Source organism: Bos indicus x Bos taurus, chromosome 1 (assembly GCF_003369695.1).
Source record: "Bos indicus x Bos taurus breed Angus x Brahman F1 hybrid chromosome 1, Bos_hybrid_MaternalHap_v2.0, whole genome shotgun sequence".
In the NCBI taxonomy this organism is placed as follows: Eukaryota; Metazoa; Chordata; class Mammalia; order Artiodactyla; family Bovidae; genus Bos; species Bos indicus x Bos taurus.
Genome location: NC_040076.1, coordinates 143,224,922 through 143,250,549, shown reverse-complemented (window position 1 = coordinate 143,250,549; position 25,628 = coordinate 143,224,922). Strand labels below are relative to the sequence as shown.

General features: G+C 52.9%; 1 protein-coding gene across 4 annotated transcripts; it reads right to left on the bottom strand.

Moving 5' to 3' along the window:
* Window positions 1-1,605: 1,605 nt before the first annotated feature.
* RRP1 (ribosomal RNA processing 1) lies at window positions 1,606-25,564 on the bottom strand. 4 transcript variants are annotated; one of them, XM_027547208.1, is made up of 13 exons: window positions 25,181-25,564; window positions 13,564-13,646; window positions 12,113-12,170; window positions 10,528-10,613; window positions 10,044-10,105; window positions 8,368-8,497; window positions 8,208-8,272; window positions 7,862-8,040; window positions 5,001-5,080; window positions 4,181-4,278; window positions 4,048-4,067; window positions 3,064-3,174; window positions 1,606-2,127 (listed from the first exon to the last, which is right to left on the bottom strand). In XM_027547208.1, exons 1-13 carry the CDS (start codon window positions 25,221-25,223, stop codon window positions 1,895-1,897), a joined length of 1,248 nt encoding a protein of 415 aa, XP_027403009.1. In that variant the 5' UTR covers window positions 25,224-25,564; the 3' UTR covers window positions 1,606-1,894. The 4 variants fall into 4 exon arrangements, with proteins under 4 accessions (XP_027403009.1, XP_027403002.1, XP_027403028.1 ...); XM_027547201.1 differs by lacking the exon at window positions 25,181-25,564 and adding an exon at window positions 15,534-15,745; XM_027547227.1 differs by lacking the exon at window positions 25,181-25,564 and having other exon boundaries at window positions 10,528-10,662.
* Between the last annotated feature and the right edge of the window lie 64 nt (window positions 25,565-25,628).

Here is a 25,628-nt window from a genome sequence, read left to right as displayed (position 1 = left end):
GGCCTGGAACAGTGACAGGAGCAGGGTGCTGACGGAGTTACGGAGGGCCGGGGTTTGAGAACTGCAATCAGGCATGACGCTTTTTCTTCCCCCAAGAAACTTCTGCAGGGATGATGGTTGCTTCCTTACTTTTTGATCAAAGGAATTCCACTGAACAGAAACCCATACCCACCTGCACCCACAAAACAGCCAAAAGCAGCAGGACCTCCCTCCCTCCCAGGGTCCCTGCTGAGGAAGTGACACCTGAGGGCGTCAGTCGGGCAGCCCCTTAGCCAGCCCTGCTGCCAGCGCTGTGTCTCTTGAAGCTGCTCTGTGGAGATGACAGGAATGTTCACCCACTGAGGTGAGGGGAGGACATTCTGGCTTGTACAGGAGTTGACCTGCGTCTTATGCTAACTGCAGCAGTCTGATAGTGGTCTATCCAACACACACTGTGACTGCGCTTTAATGATCGAAGAGAACGGCACAGTCACGAGAAGTAAAAATTAAAGATTAAGTGCCTCTTTTCCTGGGACGCCAGTCCTTCCCTAAGACTCCTGCCCAGGTGCCAAGGCCCTGCTGACTCACTGTGCACCTGTGGGCCTGGTTCTGAAACCGTGAAGGAAAGTGTCCCTGACTTGGTACTTTTTGTTCTGACAAGACATAAACCTGTGCAGAAGACTTCCCTGGTGGTCCGGTGGTTAGGACTCTGAGCTCCCAACACACAGGGCACAGGTTCAGTTCCTGGTCGGGGAAGACCCTGCAGGCCAGGTGGGGCAGCCAAAAAAACCAAATTGTGCTGAAAACCCTGCTTCTCTGGGGCAGTGCCTCAGCCCTCTGAGAGGCTGTCCTCTGGGTTCCAGTCCTCAGTCTGGCTCAGATAAAACTCTTCTATTCCTATCACAGACTGTTGACTACTTCTGTCAACAGGGGAGAGAAGCACCGTGAACTTGGGGACTTAACACTCCCCTCCCCTCCAATCTCCCCACCGCCTGCCCCGACCTGGACTGGAAGGGGGCCCCTGGGGACCTCCTCCTGGGGGCACGAGCCTGTACACAGCTGGGCTTTGTAAACTGAAGTTCAGCTCCAGCCTCAATGGGCTCTCCTGAAGCTGGGCCTCTCGCTGGGCTCAGCCTCACACCTCGGCCCGGCAGAGGCCAGCCCGGCTGGAGACACCCACCTGAAACCCAGGCAGCCCTCTGCTGCGGGCACAGCTCCACCTGGAAGCCCCCCCGAGCCCATACTGCACTGCATCCCGTTTCTATTTCCTGTCTAGTCAGGGCTCGGGCCAGGAGCTGAACCCCAGGGGAAAGGAGCAGGGGGCCTGGTGGGCAGATGCCCGTGGGACCTCAGGCCCAGCTCTGCCTCCAGGTCACAGAGAAGGGGTGGGTGGGGAGCTGACCCTCCCACCCACGTGACAAGGTTGGCGCAAAGCACAGAGCACTATCAGCTCTCACCCCGAGCTGATGAAGTACACGTGCAGACGACACTGTTAACACTTGGCATCGTCTCCAGGGTCTGAGGAAGACGCAAACAGGCTCTGGGGGCACACCACCAAAACCGCCGGGCACCTGCCAGGCCATGCGACTGGACATTCCGTGAAACCACACCAGGGCAGGACCGGCGTGTAGGCACCACGTGGCACGTTTATTTATCGACACCAGCCGAGTCGCCAGTCTCCTGCCCAAGGAGGGTGTCTGTGGGGGCCTCCAGTCCCAGGTTTTGCAGGCCTGGCTGAGGTCAGCACAGCCGCAGTGTTTCTGGAACGTGGGCACCAAGTGAGGGCCTGACCCCGTTAAGTCCTGGCCTCGGCTGCCTCTTGACGCAGTAAGTTGGGGAGCAGTCAGTTTCTGGAGTCTCGGGGACCCGGCCCAACTGTCTTGTCCCCTCATTTTCCCAGGGGGCCTGGGAGATGTCACTTCTGGCCCTCTGGGGTCCGCTTCCTTTTTGCCTTTGGCTCCTGGCAACCGGCTATCTTTGCTTTGGCCCCCACCCGAGGCCGCTGCTGCCTCCTGGGGGCCCCTCTCCCGCCATGGCCCCCAGGCCGCTCCCGGGGCACAGGGGGGTCACCGCCTGCTCTCTGCCGCCGCCTCCTCCTCGTGGATCCTGGGCTCGAGTCTGAATGTAAGGCCTCCTTTGCATGTCTCCCTGAAACACAAGGCTGAATGAACGAAGCATCAAGAAGGTCGGCTCTGACTCCTGAGATTGTCTGGGGTGCTGGGCCCGGGTGGCAGGGACACAGTGTTCAGCATGACGGCGCTGGGAATGGACCTGAGTCAGCCACCCAGGGGCCTGCATCAGTGAGACTGGGAGGTCCACAGCCACCAGGTGGGCACACAAACTACGGAGACTGGCCGGGAAGTGGGCCTTTAGGACAACCAGAGTGAGGACAGGACCGGGAGAGAGGGACGTGGGCGAAGACAAGATGGACGGGGGGCCCAGGCTCAGTGCACAGGGGCGGGGGGGCTGCTGAGAAGGTGGGGCTGGAGCTCAGTCAACGCGACAGCTGTAAGTGGCATCCAGGGCCCAGCCTGGCGTGGGCGCATAAGACGTTCAGACTGCAGAGCAGCCTGGCACCAATGGACCCGGACAGGACTAGCCTGGGCTGGTGCAGGGGTGAATGGAGGCCCTTCACAGGGCGGGTCACATTCCAGCCACTGGCCTGTGTACAGCTGGTAGGGAGGGGAGGAGGGAGGGAAAGGGGCAGGGGAAAGGAGCAAGAAGGGTGGGAAGGAGAGAGCACGGGGGAGGGGGGGGGAGCCTCTAAAATCAAGGGAGTTCCTAAGGATGCTGCAGAGGAGCAAGGGGAGGCGTGGAGCAGGTCAAACCAAAGACGGAAAAGGGTCAGGAAGAGGCACCAGACCAGGCCGCAGGGAAGGGGAATGGGGAGGACTGCGAGGGCGTCTGGGCCAGGGTGCCACATCTCCAGGACACGTGGGCAGTCGGCGGTGGGGCAGGGAGGCTTGCAGCAGGCTGGGGAAGGAGGCAGGGAGTCACGTCTAGAGGGAGACAGCCTGCAGTCACACGAGCAGGGGAGCGGGGGGAATAGAACACGGGTAACGAAGCCAGCACCACCAGGACTACCTGTCTTGTCCTGCAGCTGGGATCCGGACAAGCGCTTCTTCATTCTCACCCGCCTCCCGCCCCGCGGATTCCGGTATGCTTCTTCTGGGATGTCAGGTTCAGGGAAGAGGCCTGCGGACCAAGGCAGGCGCTCAGGAGGCTGCAGGCCCGGGTGCTTATGGTCCGTGCCTCCACGGCCCCCAGCACCCCACGAGCACCGCAGCCATGAGCTTTGGGCAAGGAGCCCTGGTCTGATTCCCACACGGCCAAGGGCAGCTCACAGGGCATTGCCAGACACTGTCTGGCAGAGCCCACGTGGAGCGCTGAACGCGTTGCGCTCTGCCTCACGTACACTTAGCTGGGGAGAGGCAGAAGATCCTTCAGAATACTGACGGGTTTGGGTCACACAAGCGTATGTCAGTCAAAACCCACCAGACGAACCCCATGTTCACATGGTCTGTAACTTCACCTAGAAAGTACTGCCCCAGCATGGAGTATTTAGAAAGTATGCTCTGACTGAGGGGTGGGGGTAGACATATGATAAATCAAAGATGAGAAAACGCTGATAGTAGAATCTAACTACTCACCGTAGAATCCCTGAGACTTTGCACGTATTTAAAATTTTTCATAATGAAATGTTGGGGGAAACACTTACATCTTCAATCTTACGCTTTCTAGGAAGCTGTCTTTCAGAACAAGCCATACAGCTCCACCAACCACACCCCGAGAAGTGGAGCCGTATGTTGCACCACAGGCAGCAGCGTGGCCGGCCCGGGGAACTTGCTAGAAATTCAGGTTCTCGGGCCAGCCACCCCTCACCCCGAATACTCAGCCCTGAGAACCCCTGGGCTTCACCAGGACGAGAGCTGCACAGGCCTGCAGCAGCCTCCCTGAAATTAGCACCGCTGGCCTCCCCACAGCCACCGGTGCCGGGGGGTGAGCACGCATGGCCTGATCCACTCCCGGGAGGACGAGATGCCGTCGCGCCTGGCGCCCAGTGCTCACCTTCTGCGAGGGCCTGCAACCTGGAGGGACGAGAGAGTCACTCACCACGTGCCTGACGAGGAGGGGTCGCCCCTAGGGAAGGCCCTCCCAACCATCTCTGAAGATGGGTGGAGCAGAGGGCCAGGGCACTCACTTCCGGATCACTTTGTAGAGGCGCTTCCTGTTCTGCGGAGGGGTGTCCTGGCGACTGGCCATCTCAAACAGTGTGTCGGCAACAGCCTTGTAGTCGAACTGTTCAACAGAGAGATGCCGCAGAGGCTGTCAGCCCCCAGGGGATCCCAGGAGGAGACCCACAGGGAACAAGCAGGAGGACCAACGCTCAGCCGCCCGATGCCCCCGCTGTGCCCTCACACCCGCCTCCACCCGGCAGACGCCGGCCCCAGCGGACATGAGGGGCCGCATGGTGAGCCTCTGCACATGCCCTCACACCCGCCTCCACCCGGCAGACGCCAGCCCCAGCGGACATGAGGGGCCGCATGGTGAGCCTCTGCACAACTGTAAGTCCTCCGGGAGCCACGTCAAAACGAGCAGGATGGAACAAGCAAAATTAATCTGGTGAATTTAGCCCAAGACATCTAAAATCTTATTAACTCATCAAGTAATCAACATCTGACACTGACTAGGAAGGCCCCTATGGGTCCAATCCACTTGAAGTCCCCGATCTTGTCTGCTGAGCTCAGGCTCCGATGGTGACCTGGAAGGGCCCCACTCAGCACGTCCCACCCCAGTGGCCCCAGCACCCAAAGGGGCCGGGAGCAGAGGCGGGGTGACTGCCGAGCGGGGAAACCTGGGCTCAGCCTCCTGGGGCCCAGTCCCCAACTCCCCTTTCAACCAGTCTGTGTCCTACAGTCGAGCCTCCGGGGTCCCTGCCTCCCACCCAGTCCCAGGCGGACAGATGCCGCCCTGCCTGACGTCCAGAGCTGAGAGCTCAGCCCACAGACCCAGCCACACACCTGCAGGACAGTGCTGGTGCCGTCCTCATCGTCATCTCCTGCCTGCTGGTCCAGGGGGCGCTGAGTCCTGCAGACCGAACCTAGAACAGAAGGGCCCCACGGACTTAGACACGCCTAGTACCGCGGGAGCTACAGGCCCAACCTGGGGCCCAGGCACTCTGCCTGCCAGGGCCACAGCTGGGCTCAGGAGCTCACAGTGGGATGGCAGGAGCGCCGAGGGCCTTGCCCCAGGGCAGCAGTGCCTCCACAGACAGGGAACCAAAGAGCCGTCCCAGAGGCGGTGGGGCCTGATCACTTCCAGTGAAACCGGGAGGGGCTGACAAAACAAGGGGCACCTCAGGCAGGATTGGCAGGCCAGGAGCCCCAGGAGGAGGAGGAGGAAGGGGGCTGTCCGGCCACGGGGCGGCCTGGACTAAGAGGCGAGCAGGGAGAGCCGTTTCGGGTGAGGGAGCAGATACCAGACACTTGGGGCCCTGCCGTCTCCACCTACAGAGGACAGCTTCGATCACCAGCTGGCCTGAGGGGCGAGCACGTGTGGCAAAGAATGACAACAGCAGGCCACCGTGGGTCCCTGGGTCCATCTGCGCTGGTCACTCAGGCTACTGAGGACAAGGAGGAGGGGAAGGAGAGCCAGGAAGGACGTCCAGGACGGCTGGAGAGTGTTGATGGGGATGGCTGACCAATGGGAAAGCCAGGGGCGCCAGCAAGGACATTGGCCTCAGAGGCTGCAGCAATCAACTCTTGCTCCTGCCATCCAATGACCTCCCCCCAAGGCACAGGACCATCCAGGGGCCAAAGGATGGTCCCTTCAACAAACGTGCCAGTATACCTGACATCAACACACAGAGAAAGAAGCTAGACCAAATTAACTCAACACGGACCAAAGACCTAAAGAAAGAAACAAACAGCGAAACTCAGATGCAAACATAAGGCAAAAGCCTCAGGAGACTGGATCTGGCCACGATTTCTTAGACTAAAGGCACAGGTAACATGGAAAATTAAGACAACCAGACTTGATGAGAACTTTCAAATCTGTACATCAAGGGACCATGAATAGAGTTGAGAAGACCGCCCGCACAGCAGGAGACTCCTGCACATCGTAACCTGGGGAGAAGCTGCAGCCAGAACACGGGAAAGAGCAAGCGTCCGACTCTCCGCGATCCCACGGACTGCAGCCCGCCAGGGCCTCTGTGCATGAGGTTCCCCAGGCAAGCGTACTGGAGTGGCGTGCCATTTCGTCTCCAGGGTCTCCTGCATTGCAGGCAAATTCTTTTACCAACTGAGCTACTAGGGAAGATGCCAGAACATATGAAGGCCTCCTAAAACACAATGAAAAAACAATGACTCAAAAAATGGGCCAAGGGCTTAAATAAACATTCCTCCAAAAATACGTGAAGAGCCAACAAGCGCATGAAAAGGTGCCGGACACCCACGGTCACTAGGGAAACGAAACCGCAACCCCGGCGACAGCACTGCACTCAGGAGGAGCGCTGCTATCAAAGGCGGCAGGAGACGGAGCGAGGGGGCCGCAGCCCTCTCGCACTGCCGCCCGGGACGCACACGAGGCCGCCGCTGTGCGAGCAGGGTGGCGGTTCCTAGAAAGTTAAGCACGGCTTACCCGAGGACCCAGCGATCCCACTCTGGGCACAGACCAAAAAGGATCGAAAGCAGGGTCTCAAACAGATATTCGTACACCCGTATTCATAATAGCATTAACCACAACAGAGAAACACGGAAGCAACCCCAAACTCCACCTACCAACGCAGGACAAAACACAGACTACACGTTCAATGCTGCATCGCTCAGCCTCAAGCATTCCCACACATGATACGGCGCGGCTCGGGGAGCTAAGCCAGACACAGAGCCACAGACTGTGAGAGCCCGCTGCTACAGACACAGACGCCGACAGGCAGGCTCACAGGACTGACAGCAGGGCGCCGGTGCCAGGAGCTGAGCTGGGCAGGGGCAGGCACGGCGACAGCTTCGGTCTGGGAAGATGAGAAGTTCCAGAGACGGACAGTGATGACAGCTGTACAATGCGAACACACTTAGTGCCACTGAGCTGTGCACTTACACACGGCTAAGCTGGTAGACCTCACGTCACGTGTGTTCCACAACAAAACGCCGGGGTGGAAAAGTCTGAAGCTGGTGGAGGACACGTACCCCTAAAGGCACGAGGACCCACCACACAGTTCCCCCGAGGACACGGCCATGAGCCTAGCTGGCGCCCCCCGAGGACCCACTTAGCACAAGGTGGACGGGCTGGACCGGACACTGTCGACGCAGGCCCACGGGCCCGGCCTCCAAGGGGGACGCTCACTCGAGCTGCCTGCTACTCTTCGTTCATACCCTCTCCCTCGTCCAGCTTGATCCACCAGGCCCCACTCCCAACATCAGGGACACACAGCTCCCACTCTAGTGGGTGGGGCTGGGCACCCAGTGGTGGGAGACAGGCCAGAAAGATGAGCAAGTGACTTATGTAATTTTAAGTGATTTATTCCAAAAAGTGACCCACCATGGAAATGCCCATTGAGCAAGCTGGGTAGGGACTGGGAGGCTGCACTCTAAACGGTGGGCAGGGCAGGGCAGGAGTGACGGAGGGCAGAGACCCCACAGGGGCGGGGCGGATACCCAGCGACAGGAACAGAGCCTGGGGAGTTGTGAGGAGGCGGGGGCCATGGAGTGGGCGCCAGGAGAGTGACCGGCACATGTGTTTATTCCAAGGTCAGCCCAGCTGCCGCACCGAGAACAGACTTCAGGGGTAAGAGCAGAAGCAAAGGGGTGGGACAGGAGAGGAAGGTGGGGGTCCACCACAGGCTGGGACCAGGACAGGCTGTCACCCTGGGGCGTGCGGTCCTCACCTTTAGGGGGCTCTCTGGACAGCAGGCCTGGCTCCTGCGCCTCCTCCTCCTCCGACAGCTCCTCCTCCTCTGACAGCTCCTCCTCCTCCAGTTCATTCATGAGCTCTTCAATGGCCAGTGGGGCCTGCTCCACGATTGTTTCAAAGATGCCTTGAGCGATGTTGTGCAAAACCAGGGAGCTGAGGGGAAACACAGAGCCGCCGTCAGGATGGACCATGCTTGAGCCCGCCCCTCCCCATGCTGGCCTCTGGACCTCGCTGGACTGTTGTGAGCACACGGCATCTTCCAAGGGCAGCTCCTCAGGGACTCAACAGAACAGAGGAGGCAGGCGGGAGACAGCACTCACTCCTGAGTCTGGGCAGCGATTGTGCAGAAGGGCCCGATGAGCCTGAGGTTCTGGTCCGCGGTCAGCTGCAGGGAGAGGGCTGGGGCTCAGCTCCCAGGCCACAGGCACCGAGCAGCCTGGCTACTGCCCGCCTCGCCCTGCCCAGCTGCCGACCACCTACCTCGTGGGCGCCCACTTTGGTCAGCTCCTCCAGGAAGATCTCGATGAAGTGGCTCTTCACCCCGTTGGGGGCTTCACTGTCCGGGTGCAGGATCTCTGTCGTTAGCAGCTCCAGCAGCCGTTCGGTTTGTCTGGGGAAGAAGCGGCAAGTCAGGCAGCAGCACCAGGGGCCGCTGACACCAGCAGCACCAGGGTGCTGTCCCTGGACCAGAAGTGACCCAGGCCGGGGCCGGAGACCTCTCCTCCAGGCCATGACACACACATACTTACCGAATGTCACCCTCAGTCTATTACATGTGTGAGAATGGAAAAGAGCCAGAAAAGCAGATAAACTAGCTGTTTACACAGGGCAACGGGAGGCTACCAGCTTCATTAAGGATCTGAGGCTGAATTACCAGCAACAACGAGGATGGAACTACCTTCCTAACAACACCCCCCAAGTCAACACAAGTAATACCATCGCTTCCACTGAGCCCACTGCAAACCCTGCACCACCCCCTCCCCTCGACCAAGACAGCAGAGCCCTAAATCCTGATATGAGGGACACTGCCAGCCTCAGGCCTTCACAGGATTTTTAAGGATGAAGATCACACAGCCTGGCCCTAAACGTGGAGTCAAGTTACCCACAGCCATTCTCAATGTAGAAAAACAGCTCCAGTAACTACAGTCCAACTCCTGGTGATTTTTTATTGGCTGGAGGTTAGGACAGGGCTAAGACTTGAACTCTGTAATCCAGAAGATGGAAAAGTCCTACAGCGATGCAGGCCATAAGCTGCCCTTTCCAGTCTGGCAGCTGTTTTGACATCTGGGTCCTAGATTTATTATCCTTATGCTTAAAAATAAATTACTTTACCATCACTTTTTAAACACAATTCAAAATCTGCTGTTTCTAAGCCCTTTCCCCTAGCACCCGCCCTCCCCAAATTTGGTGGCGGCAGGACACTCAGGTGGGATGTTTGGACACACTTTCAGTAAAATAAAAAAGCAGTCTCTATAAATTCCGCACCCAACTCCCTTTTGTACCAAACACAGAACACCACCATATTTTAAGAGTAATTGTCAGAGTCTCCTGGTGGCCTAGTGGATTCCAGCTTTCATGCCATGGCCAGGGTTCAAACTGGGGTTCAAACCCTGGTTGGGGAACTGAGGCCCCACGACCCATGCAGCACAGCTAAAAAAAAAAAATTTTTTTAAATACTTGTCTGCTGGAATTAAAATTGCTTTTCAATGTTTTTAAAAAGTTTTTCTGGGTTCTTTATACTGAGCACACATCCCCCCCTATCGTTAAAAAAAAAGTTTTTAAAAAAATTTAATTTCAAAAACTTTAAAACATGAATCTGCAGAAACTCACTTTATGTTGTGATGTCAGACCGCCCCCTGGAGGTTTGGAAACCTGCTGGCTGGCGGGACCAAGACGCAGGGCGGCGGGTGACAGGTCCAGGCAGCAGTAGCCCCGCCCATCTGCCCAGGGAGCCCTGCCCACCTGTCTCCAGGAGGGACTAGCGGGGAGGGATAGCTAAGACCAGCAGAGCCCTGCCCAGCCCTACTGGAGGAGCCCACCCAGCTGCCAGTTGCTAGGGAGGCCTAAGGTGAGCCAGGAAACACAGACCCTCAGTCTGGAAGGATACAGAACACCCAGCAATGGGTGTGAGCAGCACGGGCGGCTGGGGCACCCACCTCTCGTCCCATCCCTGCGTCTGCAGCACCGTCAGGGCCTCGCGTAGGACCATCCGCATGAGCTGTGGCACAGGAGGAGACCCCGTGAGCAGCCCAGCCCAGACATCCCCGCTGCCTGCCATCTGTGTGCCCACCGTGCCCCATGGGCCCTCCAGAGTGGCTGGGGGCTGGGCCCCGGGCCGGGATGCCAGCTTCCCAGGAGCAGCAGGATGGACGCTGGGGAGTGACCGTAGCACCAGGACTGATGGCTATGATGGATGTTCCCAGAGTGAAAATAGGACGAGAAAAAGCCCCTCTGCGGGAGCGAAGCCTCCAGACACACAGGTCTGTGCCACGCGGTGCTCACCCCTCAGGGGCCTTGCCCTCACCACTGTTGGGCAGGGGCACCAAGACCAGGTGCCTGGACGCCGAGCTCGGCTCCCGGAGCGCTGTTCCCCAGCCCAGCACTGTGGGGCCCCTTGTGGGGAGCGGGCCGCATCCTCACCATGTAAAACTTGTCCAGACGCAGCCTGTCGATGCCCGGCCACTCACGGTTCATGGTCTGCCAGAAGGTCTGAAGGAACAGGTGCTCTGGGGGAGGGACAAGACCAGAAGGGTTGGGGGGAAGCGGCAGCCACCTCTGGAGGGCAGGGGAGAGCAGAGACCATGAAGAAACCTGGTCAGGAGGTCCCACAGCAGTGGCCTTGGGGCTCCTCGGCCTGAGTGCACTAAGAGCAGTGCTGCGGATCTGCCTTAAAAATGGGACTTTCAGGAACCTCAGAAAGAAAAGTACAGCCCAGCCACAAGCCTGAACCATAGCCACATCCTCTGAACATCAAGCGTAAAGAGAAGGTGAGGCCTGGCAGGAGAGGTGCTGCCCAGGCCGCACCTCCCCACGCAAGCACTGCCACTGCCCCTGCCCCATCACCTACACCCCACCCCACCACTTACCCCACTGGATCCACTGACCTGATCAAACACAACACCCTGCCAATAACAGGTATGTTAGGACCAGGGGGCTGTGGGTTCAACCAGGTCCCCAAAGTCCTAATCCTCAACCCTCAGTATATAACTATACTTGGGAGACAGGTCTTTAAAGAGGCGATGAAGAGAAAAGGCCACTGGTGATTCAAGACACAGATATGCACAGTCAGACGGCCACGTCTGAGGACACAGGAAGAGACGGCCATCCACACTCCCAGAGAAGAGGCCTGAAGGGATCCTGGCCTGCTGATGCCCTGACTCAGGACGTGAAGGCCACCACTATCGCCTGCTGCAGAGCATCCCAGAGAGAGGGCTGGTCAGACGGCCCAGGGAAGGACAGAACTGCGTCCATTACCTCGCTCAAGCGTCACCAACTGAACGCTCTGTACCCGCCCTCGTGCTGAGCACGGAAACGTTTCTGCATGTTCTTAAAAGGTGAAACTTACAGAGAATGGACTTCCTCACATGCAGTATAAAGTCTCCCAAGAGAAGAAAGTAGTGTCTGTAACTGCACAACCCCTGCTTCTGATGACTTTGGCTACTAAACCATAACCGAACTACACCTACCCACACAGCCAGGGCACCACCAGCAATGGTCCCAGTGGTCCCAAGGTCCAGGCCAGGGAGACCGCCCAGCCTTGGCTGCCCTTGGAGCAGGGTAGGGAGGTCACAGATGCTGGCACACGGGCCCCATCCCCACAGCTTGGCTCAACAGGACCAGGGTCTACATACACATCAGGATTTCTAAAGATACAAGTGATGCCAAAGGGCAGGCGACAGGGCTGAGGATCCCTGATGCTGGTCCAAAGAAGACTCAGGAAGACACACTGCAGGGAGCACACGCCGTCAGCTGCGGACACTCCACAGCTTCCACCAAGATTCTAAATGGAAGGCATTAGCCCTCCAGATCTCGGACGGCTCCAGACCTCTGTCCTGGGTGAGTGAGGAACACATGCTGGAAAGCAGAGTAGCCTCTCCCGCACCAGCAAACACTGGCCGGGATGGGGCCCTCGCTCCCAGCCTCAGAACGCAGGCCTCGTGTTCAGGGGCTGGGTCTCTGCGGATCCAGCCTCACTGCTGGGGCTCACCGTGGCAAGGACACTTACGTGCCTCTGTGGTCTGGAAAGCATGGACAAGCTGGGAAATGGTCCGGCCAAGTTCCTCCTGCACAGGAAACAAGACAAATGCCCTCAGTCCCCGAACAAATGGGCTTCTGTGCGACAAGCAGCGGCAGGAAGAAACTTAACTGTCCTCACTCATCGTGCGATCCGGCTCCACAGGGCCCCACAGCCCAGCGAGCCTGGAGTCTGGAAGTCTCACACCACTAGAAGAGGCCTCCCCTGAAGGCCATGCCCATCTAGCCCCACAAAAAGCAGGGGCAGGGACTGCCCTCCTGACCAAAGCCCAACACTCAGTAAAGGAGACTGACAGTCAAAGCGGGGAGGGGAGCAGGAGCCTGAGAGCACACAGCCACCCGAGAGGGGGCTGAGGAGACCCCCAGGTTAGCAGCTGCCTGCCGCCTCGGTGTACAAGCCCACCTCGTGCACTGGGCCCCAGTGTAGCCTCTGAACTTCACTAAGTACCCTCACCATGCAGGGTGTTCCGAAGCGTGAACAATTCCCACTGAGACACCCCCAAGAAAGGCGTGTCTTGAGGGCAGTGACACCACTCTGTAAGGTACACAGCGATGGACACGCACCATGATACACATACTCAACCCACGGATGGTACAACAGGGCAACCCTCACGGCCTCTGGGTGCTGATGATGTGCTGGGTGGGTCCATGGATTGTGAGAAAGGGCCCACTCCCGTGGGGGTGTTGAGTACGGGGGGAGGTGGCAGGTGAGAAATCGCAGTACCTTCTCCTCTCGTGTTGCTGTGAAACTAAAACTTCTCTAAAACATAAGGCCTATTTTTATAAAAGACAATTAAGAAAAAAAGCCTAGGGACTTCCCTGGTGGTCCAGTGGCTAAGACCATTCCATGCTCCCAATGCAGGGGGCCCAGGTTTGATCCAGGTCAGGGAACTAGATCCCACACGCCGCAACTAGGACCTGGTGCGGCCAAACAATTAGAAAAAAGGAAAAAATACTTGTCTCAGAAGACTTGGATGCTGTCCCCTGGTTTCCAGCATTTTTGCACTCAGCTCATCATCTCTGACAAACACAAAACAGGCAACCCAGGGACTTCTCCAGTGGTCCAGTGGTTAGGACGCTAAGCTTCCTCTGCAGGACAATGGGTTCAATCCCTGGTCCTGATCAGGGTACTAAGAGCCCACAACCGCTCCCACCCCCGGCCAAAAAAAGCCAGAAAACCCAATTTTCAGCCACAATGTACCCTGGCATTCACCAGCATCGCTATGGTGCCCAACTCACCAAGTGTGAGACCCTCCCTAACCCAAGGCCATGGCCCTCCAGGCCTTAAGGAAAAATAGCATCAAAGCTATAAAACTGCGCTCAGTACGTCTGCTGGAGCAAAATGAGGGCTGACAACATGCTCGTCCACCCTCCCACTGATACTGTGGCCCCGGTGCCTTCTGTAGCCTCCTGGGCGCTCACCTGCAGCAGTGGCTTGTCCTGCATCCACATGCAATAGAACAGCCCTTTCCACACCTTCAGCAGCTCATCATGAGTGAAACCACCTGCGCCAGAAACAGGACCATTCAGACTAAAGGAACACCATCTTTCAGTGCCAGAACAGCCAGAGAACTGTGACTGCCTGAATCAGACCAAAGTCCTCTTACTGTACAGGCGCCTGGCCCTCGCTCTCAACCAATCCTCCCAACCCAGAACCTGCTGGGCCAGTGGCTGCAGGGTCTCCTGCAGGTAACTGTTCTTTGATTCATTCAATAAATGTTTACCGAGAATCTCCAAGTATCAGAGACTGTGCTCCATTTTTCAGATTCAAAATTGAATGAGTCACAGTTTCTTGGGCTGGATGGTGGCTACGCATGGGAACCTGTTGGCCACAGGTCACCCAGTGTTACACCCGGGCTTTGCACACTTCTCAAATTTTAAAGTTACACATTTCCTCATTCAGGCTCGTTATGACAAAACTAGACAGCATATTAAAAATCAGAGACATTACTTTGCCGACAAACATCCGTCTAATCAAAGCTATGGTTTTTCCAGTAGTCATGTACAGATGTGAGAGTTGGACCGTGAAGAAGCTGAGCACCAAAGAATTGATGCTTTTGAACTGTGGTGTTGGAGAAGACTCTGAGAGTCCCTTGGACTGCAAGAAGATCAAACGAATCAATCCTAAAGGAAATCAGTCCTGAATATTTATTGGAAGGACTCATGCTGAAGCTGAAGCTCCAATACTTTGACCACCTGATTAGAAGAACTGACTCATTGCAAAAGACCCTGATGTTGTGAAAGATTGAAGGCAGGAGAAGGGGACGACAGAGGATGAGATGGTTGGATGGCATCATTGACTCGATGGACGTGAGTTTGAGCAAGCTCTGGGAGTTGGCCATGGGGTTACGAAGAGTCAGACACGACTGAGCAACTGGACTGAATGACGAATATATAAACTGACTGATGAAGACAGATACATAAAATCAGCCAACAAGTATAGACTGAGGTCTTAACTATGTGCTGGCAGTTTCAGAGCAGTGCTTCTCAGACTTTACTAATAGGATGGCATCACCTGGAGGGTTTCTTTAAAGATTGCTGGACTTCCCAGGTGGCATGAGTGATAAAGAACTTGCCTGCCAATGCAGGAGACATAAGAGACATGGGCTCCATCCCTGTTGGTAAGATCCCCTGGAGGAGGAAATGGCAACCCACTCCAGTATTCTTGTCTGGAGAATCCCATGGAGAGAGGAGCCTGGTGGGCTATGGCCCATAGGGTCACAAAGAGTAGAAGATGGCTGACAAGACTAAGCACATACACAGCCCATCTGCCAGAGCTTCTGACTCAGCAGGGCTTGGATGGGACTCACAAATTTACATGTCTAGCAAATGTCCAGGTGATGCTGAAGTTGCTGATGGAGCCACATTCTGAGAACCACTAAGGAGCGTGATTTCTGACAGCTGTATGCTGCATGAAACCCAGACGACAATCCAACAATTACACAAGAAAACACTACCAACAGCGACAAACGCCGCTCTGAGAGAAAAAACATGGTGCCCAACAGTGGGGAGCAGGGGTAGCGGGATATACGGGTTGACAGGATCCTGCTCCCAGAGTAGGCAAGTCTGAACTGGAAATAGATTAGGGGCTTGGCTGGGGCGGGGGGTGGCCCTCCGCAGAGGGACATATAGCGGCCGAGAACGCCGCGCACCTTCAAATCAGTCAGCGTGGATAAGGGGATCAGGGCCAAGCGTTCGAACAGGCGGGAGCGCGAGCGGTGGGGTAGGCGGAAGCATCGCCACGGCCCGGCCGGGCGGACCACGTGGAAGCTCCACGCGGTTGGAAAGTCAGCTAACTCGGGCCACCGGCCCCCAATCCGGGCCCCCGCGCCCCCAGCCCGGCCTGGTTCGCGAGACACCCCCCGCCCACATCCCGCCAACCCCGCGCCAACCTTCGGCCCGCTGAGTTCTGGCGACGATGTATTTCCGGAGCTTCCTCACCGCCCGGTCCCGGGTCACCTGCTCGTTCCCCGCCAGCCGCTGCGCCAGCTGGATTTCGGGCGGGAGTTTTACTCGCGGACCCATGGCGACCCTGCCGAGACCCCACGATACCAGTTACCTCGCCGCTATGCCTGGGCGCGTTGCGTGACGTCACACGCCCGCGCCAGCCTCTCCAGCACTCGGCGTGACGTCACATGTCCGCGCCAAATTCTCCCGGGTCGCACGCCTCCGTCTCCTAGTGGCAAGGCCCCGTAATGACAAGTGCGTGGGGCTCTGGCTCCATTCATTCTGCTGCTGCTGCTGCTGCTGCTGCTGCTGCTGCTGCTGCTGCTGCTGCTGCTAAGTCGCGTACGACTCTGTGCGACCCCATAGACGCAGCCCACCAGGCTTCCCCGTCCCTGGGATTCTCCAGGCAAGAACAATGGACTAGGTTGCCATTTCCTTCTCCAATGCATGAAACTGTAAAGTGAAAGTGAAGTCCCTCAGTCGTGTCCAACTCGTAGGGACCTCATAGACTGCAGCCTACCAGGCTCCTCCGTCCATGGGATTTTCCAGGCAAGGGTACTGGAGTGGGTTGCCATTGCCTTCTCCCCATTCATTCTCAGTTCAGTTCAGTCGCTCAGTCGTGTCCGACTCTTTGCGACTCCATGAACCGCAGCACGCCAGGCCTCCCTGTCCATCACCAACTCCCGGAGTCCACCCAAACCCATGTCCACTGAGTTGGTGATGCCATCCAACCATCTCATCCTCTGTCGTCCCCTTCTCCTCCTGCCCTCAATCTTTCCCAGCATCAGGGTCTTTTCAAATGAGTCAGCTGTTCGCATCAGGTGGCCAAAGTATTGGAGTTTCAGCTTCAACGTCAGTCCTTCCAACGAACGCCCAGGACTGATCTCCTTTAGGATGGACTGGTTGGATCTCCTTGCAGTTCGAGGGACTCTCAAGAGTCTTGTCCAACACCACAGTTCAAATGCATCAATTCTTCAGCACTCAGCTTTCTTTATAGTCCAACTCTCACATCCATACATGACCACTGGAAAAACCACAGCCTTGACTAGATGGACCTTTGTTGGCAAAGTAATGTCTCTGCTTTTGAATATGCTGTCTAGGTTGGTTATAACTTTCCTTCCAAGGAGTAAGCGTCTTTTAATTTCATGGCTGCAGTCACCATCTGCAGTGATTTTGGAGCCCCAAAAAATAAAGTCAGCCACTGTTTCTACTGTTTCCCCATCTATTTGCCATGAAGTGATGGGACCAGATGCCATGATGTTAGTTTTCTGAATGTTGAGCTTTAAGCCAACTTTTCCACTCTCCTCTTTCACTTTCATCGAGAGGCTCTTTAGTTCTTCTTCACTTTCTGCCATAAGGGTGGTGTCATCTGCATATCTGAGGTTATTGATATTTCTCCCGGCAATCTTGATTCCAGCTTGTGTTTCTTCCAGTCCAGCGTTTCTCATGATGTACTCTGCATATAAGTTAAATAAGCAGGGTGACAATATACAGCCTTGATGTTCTCCTTTTCCTATTTGGAACCAGTCTGTTGCTCCATGTGCAGTTCTAACTGTTGCTTCCTGATCTGCATACATATTTCTCAAGAGGCAGGTCAGGTGGTCTGATATTCCCATCTCTTTAAGAATTTTCCACAGTTGATTGTGATTCACACAGTCAAAGGCTTTGGCATAGTCAATAAAGCAGAAATAGATGTTTTTCTGGAAATCTCTTGCTTTTTCAATGACCCAGCAGATGTTGGCAATTTGATCTCTGGTTCCTCTGCCTTTTCTAAAACCAGCTTGAACATCTGCAAGTTCATGGTTCACGTATTGCTGAAGCCTGGCTTGGAGAATTTTAAGCATTACTTTATTAGCGTGTGAGATGAGTGCAATTGTGCGGTGGTTTGAGCATTCTTTGGCATTGCCTTTCCTTGGGATTGGAATGAAAACTGACATTTTCCAGTCCTGTGGCCACTGCTGAGTTTTCCAAATTTGCTGGCATATTGAGTGCAGCACTTTCACAGCATCATCTTTCAGGATTTACTGACAAGTAAAAGGAGGCCAGCATTTGCCCGCCTTTTGGGAGGCAGAGAGGTGCTGTAGCTCACCCTTGGCTGCTGAGGGAAGGCTCTTCTTTAGCAAAGAATGCCAGCAAGCACTGACAGAGGAGTGGTGGAATTGTAGAAAGCCCCCAGTGAATGTTGGTTCAGGCCAGGGGCATCAGAAAACGCCATGATGCCAGGGGAGGGTAGTCACAGTGGGGTTTGCGCGAGTATCACCTACACCTGCAGTGGCCTGCTGCCCTGGCGGGGCCCCCCAGCTACAGCACCCTCACCCTTGGGGCACGCTGCACTGACCTCGTTCACCCTGTAGGTCTGCGACCGGCCTGGAACACAGAAAGGCGGGGGCAGCACACAGAGCAGGGGGAGGCAGTCGCGAACCTGTTCCGGGACAGCGCCCCTCAGTAGCCTTTTTCAGTAAGGGTCATATGTCAGGGGGACCCAGGATCCCCAGATTCGTTGATTCACTAGGAAGGCTCTTGGCTGTGATTTATTATGGCAAAAGGATTCAAAGCACAGGGAAAGGTTTAAAGAGCACGTGTTCCCCTAACTTCCCAGCAAACAGCTATGACAACACATTGAATGTCAGAAGGAGCTTGTTAGAGGTCAGAGTCTGGAGCTTTTAGGGGACTTCCCTGGTGGTCCAGTAGTCAACACTGTCCACTTCCACTGCAGAGATCCCTGGTCTCCCGAATGACCTGAAACACTGCTAAAAAGTTAAAACAAAAAGCCCAGAGTTGTTACTATGAGCTGGTCACAGCACCCTCTACCAGACACACCCAAATTCCAGACTCCCACAGGGAGAGCAGATGTTCAGCACCTGCTGTGTTGTTGGCCCAAACGCCTTAGGCCCATGAGTCACTCTTATCACAATTAGGGTGATGGGGTTGTTGTTGTTCACTCACTAAGTAGAGTCTGACTTTTTGCGACCTCATGGAGAGCAGCATGCCAGGCTTCCCTGTCCTTCACTATCATCCGGGGTTAGCTCAGACTCATGTCTATTGAGTTGGATGCCATCCAACCATATTATCCTCTATCTCCCCCTTCTCCTCCTACCCTCAGTCTTTCCCAGTATCAGGGTCTTTTCCAGTGAGTTGGCTGTTTGCATCAGGTGGCCAAAGGACTGGAGCTTCACTTTCAGCATCAGTCCTTCCAAGGAATATTCAGGATTGATTTCCTTTAGGATTGACTAATTTGATCTCCTTGCAGTCTAAGGGAGTCCAAGACAAGAGTCTCCTCCAGCACCACAGTTCAAAATCATCAACTCTTCAGTGCTCAGCCTTCTTTATGGCCCAACTCTCACATGCATACATGACTACGGGAAAAACCATAGTTCTGACTATACAGACGTATGTCAGCAAAATGATGTCTCCGCTTTTTAATACACTGTGTATGTTTGTCATAGTTTTACTTCCAAGGAGCAAGCGTCTTTTAATTTCCTGGTTGCAGTTGAAACAGAGCAGGACCCTGTGGTCCTTGCCCCCTGCCTCCCCTCCATGTCTTCTGCCTGCCTTTTGTATGTGGAAAACTTTAGTCAAAGAATAAGTTTAATCAGAGAAATGAGAACATGTGAAAACAAAGAAAAACAGTCTAAGGAGACTAAGTAATAATAGTGTAGTTGTTAAGCATAGTCATGGACCTGTAGTTCTTTCTCAAGGGCTATAGATAACATTCTGAATCATATCCTGTGAGCTGTCGTGTAGATACCAAAACACCAGGTGAAAAAGTTAAGTACATGATGACCAGGCTGTACCCAGGACGTGAGCTGCCACATGTCTGAGAACTGGCTGCAAAGAAATGGGAACAAATGGACCCTGGAACTGAAGATTAACTGCACCTAAAACAACCAAGATGATGCTGGTCAGACCACTGACGACCAATTTGAAGATGACTGTGCTCTTTCTGCATGTAAGCTCTCCACCCCAACTCTGTATATAAAACCTCTCAACCCCTGCTTTTCAGGGAGTAGCAGTTGGCCTTTGGACAAATGTCTGCCACCCTACCCCCCAGACAGTTGTCAACATTTGAAATAAAGCAAACTCTCCTTTCCACCAACCTGGCCTGTGTATTGGCTTTTGAGCGGTGAGCAGCCCGACCCACACACTATTCAGTACCATAGTGACCATCTTCGGTGATTTTGGAGCCTAAGAAAATAAAATCTGCTTTACTTCCACTTTTTCCCCATCTATCTGCCATGACGTGATGGGCCTGGAGGCCATGACCTTAAGTTTTTGAATGTTGAGTTTTAAGGGCGATGAGGAAAATCCCCAAATCCAGGTTCCCAGCTAAGGGTCAAACTCATTTGCTGGACTCCCTAAGGATAGCAGTCAGGCCTTATATTAATGCTTTTCTGCACAGGCAGGGTAGTCAATATTTCCATCTTTGTGGGCCAAAACAATTGCTCCTTTGGTGCCTAAAGCAGCTACAGGCAACATGTAAATGAATGGATGCGACTCTAATAAAAATTTATTTACAAAAACAAGTGATGGGCCAGGATTAGGCCCAGTGATTATAGTTTGCCAGCACATGGTGGAGAAGAATGTCTCAACTTTTAGGAAATAACGGTGACGTGTTCGGTGAGAGTTAAATGTCGTGATATCAATAAATGGATAAATGATCACATACATGTAGTACACAAGCAGATACAGCAAAATGGTAACAAGGATTGACTCCAGGGGAGGAATGCAAGTGTTCATTGCCCTATTCATCCAGCTTTTTCTGTTTGAAAAAGCTATTTAAGTTTTTCACCAGCAGTGGCAATGTTGAGCAGGACAAGATCCCTGCCTCACCAGCCAGGACTCAGCAGAGATGCCAGGCAGTAAAGTAACAAATCCTTGCACTCCAGAGAGGACAGTGCTCTGGGAAAAGCCAAAAGAGGAAAGGGACAACAAAACCCAAAGAAAAGGGCAATTTTAATAGACATTCAGTGAACTTCCAACACAGAATTTCACCAAAATAATATAATGAAATGGAGCAACATATACTTTAAAAATATTGGGTTGGCCAAAGAGTTCAATTGGGTTTTCCCCTAAGATGTTACGGAAAAAGCTAAATGAACTTTTGGTACAACTCAAGATACTTGACAGTGTATACAGCTACTAGATGCTGACAGCTGATGAAGGATTTCTTGCATATTCAGTGGAACTAAAAAATGCATGTCTTTGTTCAGATGAAATGAAATTTATATTTTAAGGCAGGATGAGAAAATGAAGCATAAAATTCTGTCCATTCAGGCCTCCTTCTGCCTTTGATGGCCAAGTGCATCCAAATTATACATTAACCAGACCTCCTCAAAGGTGGGAATGCCTGTTCAATCATAAAGATCATTTTTGTTTTGTTTTGTTTTGTTTTCTGACACTGGCAATGTGACTTCTTAGAAGAATAGTATTCTTTCCCAACTTCGTAGGGGGTCATGGTGACTGGCTGCTGGCTTTGCTGCCTGGACTATGTATTCTTGGTGAACTGTATCTAAAATGCCAGTATGTCATTTTGATGGATGGTTCTTTGTCTCAAAAATGTATATGACCATGCCTTTGACTTCTAACAGCCAGAAGAGTCTTCAGAATTTTCTATAAGACTTTTTCCTGGCTTATAGTCCTCAATTTGGCTCAAATAAAATTCTCTTTTTTCTTCTTGTCAGCTGAATTTTCCTTGACAATTCTACATACCAAATTATCCTTCTTTAGGAGACTTTCCAAAATCTGCTATGCTTCGTAGGCAAGAACCACCCATGGATATCAATCAGTGGCAAAAGGGTGATGACCAACATGATATTCTTATAGCCTCAAAGGACTTATTGGTTAATGGGAAAATTAGTAACGTTACAATGGAGAAACCCCACAGACACACCTTCACTCAAGATTGCCGGGGTCCAGCCCCGGCTGATCCAGGGTATTCGAAGGGGAGACGGCATCGGCGACTATTTATTTATTTATTCATCAAAGATATAAAGAATAATAGAATGAGGATAGCTCAGTAGGAAAATTCAGTGGAGAAAAGAAGCTGAGTAGCTTGGTTTACGCGGAAAATCAATATGACCCGTGACACCAGGTTAGCTCTGACCATGGAGGCCGCAGGCACCCTCTCGAATAGCGGAAGGTGCCCCACCTTAGACACCTTCTCGAGTGGGTCTTAGAAGCCCAGGCAATGTCAGAGCTGTTCCAGATATCTGAAATATGGTTTTTAATCTTTTCCCAGTCAAAATCTGTCTCATTTAGTTTCGGGGGTGTTACACATATCCACCGGTAGTCAGCATGACAGGACAATGCCATTTTCACTTTTAAAGCCTGCAATTCAGTCCCAATATGTATTACTGCTTCCTCTAGGGCATCTACCCTCATTTCTAATTTTCTGTCTATAGCTTCCTGTGTTGCCAATGCTAAAGAAACATTTTTGGACATAGAATCAACATATTGAGCAGTATGTACTTGTTGAGTCAATGATATTGCTGCCACAGTAACAGAAGTAATTGCACTTATCAAAGCTGCTATTCCCAAGATAAGTAAGCCCACAAATCGTCGTGTTTGCATTAAATCCTGCAGTTGTTGTAATACAGCAAGAGCATAACTCAATAAGTGGTTACATCATAAGATAAGGTGGACGTTGTAACATTACAAAGGAGCAAACATTATATTGAGGATTTAAACAAGATGAGAGCATACATTGTTCACAACACCACCACAAAGGAGCAAACATTATATTGAGGGTTTAAACAAGATGAACCAGGGAGCAGCTGTAGGCATCGGCCGGGCAAGTTGGAATGGGCTCTAATATGTCCCACAATATATTTTTTATCTCTGTGTTTAATCTCCTTTTGTAAATCAGATAACAAGGAGAAGATAGTAGTTTTATTTTTTGGAATATTAGCAGTTTCAATATGAGGAAACAACCCTACAATATATCTGGAGTCAGTCAAAAGATTAAAGGTGTGGTCTCCTAAATGTTGAAAAGCCTAAATAACTGCTTGTAACTCAGCCCTGACATTTTATTCCCTTGAATTAAAAGATCTTTTAAAGGCCTTGGAGCTGTAATTTCCTGTACCCAAAAGGCTAGACCACTAGATCTAAATGCATTGTGGCTCTTAGCTTGAGAAGTCAAGTTTTTTCTTGTCTGATAATAAGGTAAAAGCAAAAGCTGTGTTACTCTTTGACCTTTATTAATTTGTACAGTTTTGGTAGGCGGTGAGATCAAGACTTTAATTTTTCGAATATAATCAGAATCTACTACACCATGCACCACCGAAATTTCTTTTCTTTTTTTTTTTATTTTTTGAAAAGAAAGCGAGCTACGCCCCAGGACAAATCTTACAATGTCCTCAGGTAGGGGGCCAGCCACTCCCATTGGAATTGGAGTAAGCGGCATGTCAGGGGTTAATATTGTTGCTAAATCCCCTTGCCGGTTCCGCTTTTCTCCTAGCCTGGGTGAGACCCCCCTGAAGGGGTTTTCTCTAAGGAGCACGCTCTGCATATTGTGCACGTAGTCTGCTTTAAAAGCTCCACTGTTCAAAAAACTTTTTATCTTCCTCAGGCTTAGGCAACGCTTTGGGAGGGTTTGGGGGCAAAGTGGGGAATTCCTGGGCCCTGGGAGGCACAAACGGAGGCGGTGGCGATCACCTTAAATCAGAAAGTGGTGGATAAGTTTTTTAAAGGTTTGCGCAGAGAGGGAGGGAGCTCGCCAGGGCGCTCGGCCGCAGCGTCCTGTAAGCCCTCTCCTTCCTCAAGAGGTAAAGCACTTTCTCCCTCTCTTTTTTTTTTTTTTTTTTCAATAGCAGAAATTATGATCTGTGCAGAAAGTGGAGACTCACCACCATCCACCGCTATAGCCTCTCCCATAGGCTATTTAACAGCCTCATGACAAGGGTCCAGGACATTTCTAATCATATTTCACAGAGCCAATAAACATTTGTCTATTCTTAGATGCAGAGAAACTCGTTTTTTTTTTAATTTTAGAGAAGATTTTTATTTATTTTGTACCCTCTTTACCCTATCTAAACTGCAGAGGGGACTAGAAAAGAAGCCTCAAGGTGAGGATCAAATTCATCCTTGGGACTAGAGAAAACCCTTTTCCGGGAAACTCCTAGCGGAGGCCCTTAACCCCCACATGAAGGAGGAGGCATGGGGGGATGGGAGCGTCCCCTATTTGTCCTCTCCTGTTCCGGAGATCCTTTAACTGTTTGGTGACTAAATCTTACGGACGGTGTGATCGGGGATGTTTCCCTCAAGCTCCTAGGAGCGGATGGTCTGATTAGGGATGTTTTTCTTAAACTTTTAGGAGCATCTTTAGCTAAAAAAGACCAATCCTCATCAGAATGGCATCGAGCTGCTGTTTCCTCTAAATCTTTCTCATCTTGAGGGGAGGTCTGATCTTTCCTTTCATCCCTATCTTTTACATGTTCATTGGCAGTCATAGTGGCTAGCCATTCGTTTAGCTGCCAATAGCTAGGTATAGCCTCTTCATTTTCACTTTTCTTTATAACAGGTAGATTCGCTTTTTTGTTTAACAGGTACTTTTCCAACTTTACTTTTCTCTTTAACAGGTACTTTTTAAATTCATGAGCTGGATCTAAAGCATCTCTAATCATATTCCACAGAGGAAGGGTGTAAGTAGGGATTTTCTCCAAGCCGTGCTGAACACAATAAGCTCTTAGCTGTTTCCCTACTTTTTCCCAGATATCTAGGTTAACAGTGCCCTGTTGTAGAAACCAAGGGCAGTGGTCTTGTACAAATGTAAAAAATGATTGAATGGTAGATTTTTTAACTTTGATTCCTCTTTTACTTAATAACTGTAAAATTACTCCTATAAAGAGCTGTCTTTCATTTGATTCAGTGTTACCCATGTCAGAAAATTAAGTATAGTAAAAGATTTTGCTTTTAGCTATCAAAAGATTAGGCCTTTTTTGTCAGTCTTTTTAGAAACCGTTTTTTCTAACTCTTTAACACTTTCAACACTTCCCACTCCTCTTGCCCTGTCTATTCTACAGGGGGGTCTGCAGCACAACAGAAAGGAAAAATTGCTCACTCAGACCGAGGAGGGTGGACCTGGGGCTGTCTCCCCCTCCCTTGCTTTGCTGCAGTTCCTGCTGTCAAAGTGCAGCTCTCTGAGCTTGGGCCTTTGCTGGGTGTCCGTTTCTCCTTCCTACCTCCCCAGGGCTCAACCTCACCTGACCTCCCATGCTTCCCTGAATTTACAGACCAGGCTCTGCCCTGGCACTTCCCAGTGAGGCTCCTCTCCCCACACACCTGTTCACCAGCGACTCCCACTGAGGCTCCACGCTGGGCCCCCATGAGGCAGGGCTGGCCTGCACCTGCAGAGTCAGCCCCCAGGGGTGGCAGAGGCCCAGCGCCCACTGAGGGGCAGCTGGACCTTTCTGATAGGCCAGTCCTGTCCAGACAGCTCCCAGCACAGCCCCACCCTGCCCCAAAAAGACAGGGACCCTTTCTTTCCTGGATATTACACATACTCTAAATCCTAAGGCTAACGGCCAGAACCAAACCCTTTATTAACGCCCTCCCCATGACCCCCACCCGGGCCTGAGGCCCTGGGAGTCATCACCTCGCAGCCACTGGACTCCTTTGTGCTTCTTCTGTCCGTCCATGTCAGCCCTTCACCCTGTCCTCGGGTCACACGCCCATGGTGTGCACAGCAGACCAGCACAGGCAGGGCGCTGAGCCAGGCCTAGAGATGAGGGTCGCCGGGCAGGGGATTCTATTCCCCCCGGCCCTGGGCAGCTTTCAGGGCCAGCTACCTCCTACTCTGCGAACCCAAACACCTCTCATTTCAAGACCCATCACTGTCATCCTGTCTGCAGTGTGGGCACCTGGACGCCAGCACAGGAGAGAGGGTCTGGGGGCCCTGAGTGGCCCGGGACGCCAGAAGGGGGCAGGCTGGACCACCTCCACTCCGCGTCCTGCCCAGCTCGGGGCGCGGAAACCTAGACAAGACGCACAGCTCAGCGCCCAACCCCGCGGGGCGTGGACCACCCCTCTCCCCGGACCCTGCA